At 34.3% G+C, this 4,972-nt stretch overlaps 2 protein-coding genes across 3 annotated transcripts in view; one reads left to right on the plus strand and one right to left on the minus strand.

The window, feature by feature from the left end:
* Positions 1-2,907, plus strand: part of LOC107642644 (probable 18S rRNA (guanine-N(7))-methyltransferase) — a 3,866-nt gene extending 959 nt beyond the window's left edge. For both annotated transcript variants that reach the window (XM_016346067.2, XM_016346059.2), the window contains 8 exons: positions 120-197; positions 315-398; positions 535-590; positions 692-748; positions 1,250-1,299; positions 1,460-1,612; positions 2,056-2,185; positions 2,356-2,907. In XM_016346067.2, the coding sequence (XP_016201553.1) occupies positions 120-197; positions 315-398; positions 535-590; positions 692-748; positions 1,250-1,299; positions 1,460-1,612; positions 2,056-2,185; positions 2,356-2,520 (773 nt within the window). In that variant the 3' untranslated portion in view covers positions 2,521-2,907. The remainder of the gene's footprint in view (positions 1-119; positions 198-314; positions 399-534; positions 591-691; positions 749-1,249; positions 1,300-1,459; positions 1,613-2,055; positions 2,186-2,355) is intronic.
* LOC107615719 lies at positions 2,993-4,965 on the minus strand. Its single transcript, XM_021106993.1, has 2 exons — positions 3,917-4,965; positions 2,993-3,825 (listed from the first exon to the last, which is right to left on the minus strand). The coding sequence occupies exon 1, from the start codon at positions 4,852-4,854 to the stop codon at positions 3,973-3,975; it is 882 nt and encodes a 293-aa protein (XP_020962652.1). The 5' UTR covers positions 4,855-4,965; the 3' UTR covers positions 2,993-3,825; positions 3,917-3,972.

Raw genomic sequence — 4,972 nt, forward strand, 5'->3', positions numbered from 1 at the left:
TACCTGTACTTCTTTTCCCTTTACTATACTCAATTCCGATCCTGATTATGTTTACTTCTTAGATGAGCTTATTGAACTAATTTCTGTTTATGTTAAATCGAATTAAAACAAACAAAAATAGGCATCACTGTCGGAGAGAGCCCTCGAGCTTCTTGCTTTGCCCGATGATGGCATTCCCAAGTTACTCCTCGATATAGGTAATTCATTATCTTATCATTATTATGCTTATCATGATCATATGAATATGCTTTTATGAATGTGGAAGTAGCATTTTTTTTTTACAATTGTAATATTGGTTTATTTGTTCTATGTAGGTTGTGGATCAGGACTTAGTGGTGAGACACTTTCAGAGAATGGACATCACTGGATTGGTCTTGACATTTCCCCATCAATGCTCAGTATGTTATTTATTTATTTATATATTTATTTTTTTAGGGAGATAGATTGAGTTTAGATGAATTTTTGTTATTCCTTCATTCCTGTTATTTTGCTTTTGCTTTTGGTTTGTTGACATATTCTAATTTTAACTCTCAGATGTTGCTGTTGAGCGAGAGGTTGAGGGTGACCTTCTACTTGGTGACATGGGCCAGGTATTCACCCTAAAGCACTTTCAGTTTCCAAGTTGGTTCTTAATTTTGTGCATTTCACCTGTTTAATTCGTTTCTTAATAGCCTTTAGTTTTTGGTTTCAGGGTTTAGGGCTTCGTCCTGGAGTAATTGATGGGGTCATTAGTATATCTGCTGTTCAGGTGTGCTTTAATTAATAATTTTTGTAAATGTCTTAGCTTTGGGATTTTGCATTAGGATTTAGGAAAACTTTCTACCTTTGAATTGGATTTTGCATTACTTTAGTAGAGATTTGCTAATAGTGAACCAAGTGCAGCAGAAGTATGCATAGGAACACCCTAGGAACAACAAAATAATGGTAATAAATGAGGATAAGAAAATATAATAGATTATGAGTACCACAGCATGAACACCATATTGGAAGTGAATGTAATGCCTTTTGAGAAGAATTTTTTTTACTGGTACTTGGTTAGAACCTTTCTGTAGTGTCTCAATGTATTTGTAATGCGTAGTAAATATTGTAATTTAAAAATTGTATAATCCAATATAACGAATCAAGAAAAATTTCTGGTTTGAACCTTATCATGTGAATAAATCATGGTTTTCAACTATCAACCCTTTTTGTGTGTCTCATACTCTTATTTCTATTCTTAATTTTGTGAACTTATTTGATGATGATCCAGTGGTTATGCAATGCTGATAAATCGTCTCACAATCCAATACTAAGATTGAAGTACGTTCCGTTTCTTATTTAGTCCACTTTTAATTATTTATAATTTGAATCTCCTTAAACTCTTAACTCAAGGACTTGGAAAATTGCAAACATCTAATGGTTATTTTTTGTATTGATAAATGTTGCTCTAATAACATACACTTTTTTCCCCCTCTCGTAGGGCTTTTTTCACTTCTTTGTACAGATGCTTGGCAAATGGAGCTAGAGCAGTATTTCAAATTTATCCTGAAAATATAAACCAGCGTGAATTGATTTTGAAGGCTGCTATGCGCGCTGGATTTGCTGGTGGTATAGTTGTTGATTTCCCACACAGGTTTGAACACTTGTTACATAACTACTAAGGCTTGATTTGTTTCAAGAGGAATTACATTTTTTCTTATTGGTTGTTCAATCAACCTCCAAAAATTGTTGTCTTCAAGTGTTTGGTGTTGTAATCCTATTTTCTGGTCAATCTAGCCATAGGACATTCTGGCTATCAATTGAGCTAAATTTGTGTCCTTTTGATGAGGTAAATAAGTGTGTATTGTGAAGCACAAGAGATGTATGTGATCCATTCCTCTGTTCACTTGGCAGTTTTCGTTTTGTTTCTACATTGTTTGCACAAACCAGCTGAAATTTATTACATAATTTATCTTGGATAGGATCATCTTGAACTGTATATTTAACTTGCTTGCAAATGTGCATCGGTAGCTTATGACTCTTTGCCTAGCCCTCCCGTGCATTGTGGTCGACTAACTTGAAATTGTCTTATGACAGTACTAAGAAGAGAAAAGAATTTCTTGTTCTCACATGTGGTCAAAGAGCAGTAAATTCAATGCCGGAGGGTAAAGATGACAATGGGGAGAGTTGCTCTGATGATGACAGTGAAGATGAAGAAAATCAGACTGTGAGTGTCTCTTCATAACTATTAATTCATTTTAGATCTTTCCAGAGACAAATTGAGCTCTCTAGAGAATTAGAACTCCAAAAAATCGTGGCTTTTAGCATTCCCCCCTCCCCCTTCTCCCCTGCTTGTTTGAGCTTTTAGTTTATTGAACAAAAATAAAAATACTGCAGGTACGAGTTTCAGACAGGCATAGACCCCAGAAGAAACAGAAATGGAATAAGAGTGGCAAGGGAAAAGAATGGATAAAGAGGAAGAAGGAGCAGATGAGAAGAAGAGGAAATGCTGTACCTCCGGATACCAAGTACACAGGTCGGAAACGGAAGGATCGCTTTTAATCTATTTGACACTTTCCTTTCTGTCGTGCATACCATACCAACCCATATGCTATTTATAGACGGGCACAAACTGCATCTGTCCTGAAGGATAGTGTTGCGTGCTCAATGGAAGCTCCTCAATCAAATGGAGTAGAGGACAATGAACAAATTACACTGTGGTGTGATAACACTTATTTTGGGATCCTCAGTCATAAGGCTGTTCTTTAAATTATAGGCGATCTTTTAAAATCTTTAATTTTTGGATCAATTGGTGTAAGGAGAGTCAAATCTACATTTGCTTTTCTGTTTTTTATTATTTGACGAGCTACATTTTGCTACCGTGATGCATTCACGAGTTTTGTTTGCTTTCTGTGTATCATTTTTTTAATTATTATTATTACTATTATTGTTTAAGAGAACCCAAATGATTTGTGATAATGTGTTAAACTCTATGAAGCACGGACACGGGACACGACACGCGACACGGCGACACGCGAATTTTAAAAAGTTGTCGGACACGGGGATACGCATATATTAATAATATAATATATTTAAATAGAGATATGTCTTAATAGAGATATTTCAAAAACAACCATATGATATGTATTTTTCCTAAAGTGTATAGGTATTCAAAAGATAAAAATTTTAAATTTCTATGTCTTAATAAAGATAGTAAGAATTTTGTACATCACATGTACACAAAAAAAAAGTTATCTAAAGTCATTCTTTCTCCATCATATATGGTTGATATCTTCATCATTAGAAAAAGTCACTCTTTCTAACTCCGGTTCATCAAGAGAAAGGTGAGCAACTTCAAGAACACCATTTTCTTCATCAATTGGTGAAAAAGCATCTCCAGCAATATCCCACATCATAGTTTCTCCTTTATTATATTGTGGAATTTTTCTTGAAAGAAGACGAAGATTAGTGTGGACAAATACTAAATTTTTTGCACGTTTAGGCTTCAACTTGTTTCTTTTCAGGGAATGGATAAAAGAATATGTGCTCCAATTCCTTTCACAACAAGAAGATGAAGATGGTTGCCCTAGTAGCCTAAGAGCAATTAGTTGAAGAAATTTTGCTTTACTACCATGAATTAGCCACCAAGACTTTGCATCAACTATGCCTCTATCATTCAAAGAGTCATAATCATCAAAGACACCTCTACCATCAGAAAAGTTTGCAAATTCAATGTTTACCTTTCTCCTTTCTTCTTCATTAGGAAAATACCTCTTCAAGCATTTAACTCTCTCATTAGTGATCTCAATATCTTGATGAGGAGAAACTCGTGTAAGATCTTCTCTCAACCATTGGTGGCTATAATACCTATATAATTAGTGTTTAAGCATAAATTAATAATGATTCAATTATCTTCACTTATAAATTAAAGTTATAAACAATAAATGTAAAAAGTTACCTTGGATTCAATGAATGTGCTAAACAATGAAGAGGTGTGCTACTTTTTGTCCATCTTTAAACTAATATTGAGTGCACAACATCGTAGAAGGACGATGACTCTTGTTCATCTTTTCTTTCATAGAGATATATAGCACTTTTTACTTTCTTGATCATTGAATCCCACATATCATGGACCAAATGAAGAGTAGGTGCATCTGTGTCTGTACTTCTTAAAACATCATAAATAGGATTTGTGAAAGCAAGAATATAATCAATTTTTTGCCACCAATTTTCACTCAAAATCTTTTCTGTAACAACTTCAGCTCTGCCAATATTATCTTCCTTATATGAAGACCACTTCTCACTTATAACCATCTCTTTGAGGCCTTGCTTTAACAACCTAAATCTTTTGAGCATCACAATAGTAGAAGCAAATCGAGTAGGAGCAACATTAAGCAACTTCAATGTATTAAATTCATTGAAAATAGATAACCTCATATGATGATTAACAATAAAATTTTTTATAAAAGAAACATCGTCAGCAATTTGAGTAATCCATGAGCATTCTTGATAAACAAAATTATTCTTCTCTGTATTCTTAGCTGCACAAATGTCCTTTAAAGCAAGGTTGAGAGTATGAACAACACAAGGAGTCCAAAAAACAGATGGAAATTCAGCTTCAATCAATAAACCAGCCGCTTTACAAACCGGCGCATTATCAGTCACAATCTGCACTACATTTGAGAGACCGACTTCTCTTATCACATCTCTTATTTGCTTTGCAACATAATCCTTGTCTTTGATCTCATCTGAACAATCTACAACTTTCAAAAACATAGGCCCACTTTCAGTTACAGCCATAAAATTAAGAAGAGGCCTCCTTTGGGGATCACTCCATCCATCACTTACAATGCTCACTCCCTTTCCACTCCATGAATTCTTAGTAGGTTCTAACATTCTCTCCACATGTTGCTTCTCTTTCTCAAGCAAAGTTGTCCTCAATTTATTATATCCAGGAGGAATATAACCATCAATATAATTATTGGCAGCATAAGAAAAAGCTTTGACAAAATAC

This window comes from Arachis ipaensis, chromosome B01 (genome assembly GCF_000816755.2).
Source record: "Arachis ipaensis cultivar K30076 chromosome B01, Araip1.1, whole genome shotgun sequence".
Classification (NCBI taxonomy): domain Eukaryota; kingdom Viridiplantae; phylum Streptophyta; class Magnoliopsida; order Fabales; family Fabaceae; genus Arachis; species Arachis ipaensis.

What these genes read in the sequence shown, in the direction of transcription:
- LOC107615719 (XM_021106993.1), bottom strand. Translation starts at nt 4,854, where the DNA reads ATGTTAGAACCTACTAAGAATTCATGGAGTGGAAAGGGAGTGAGCATT.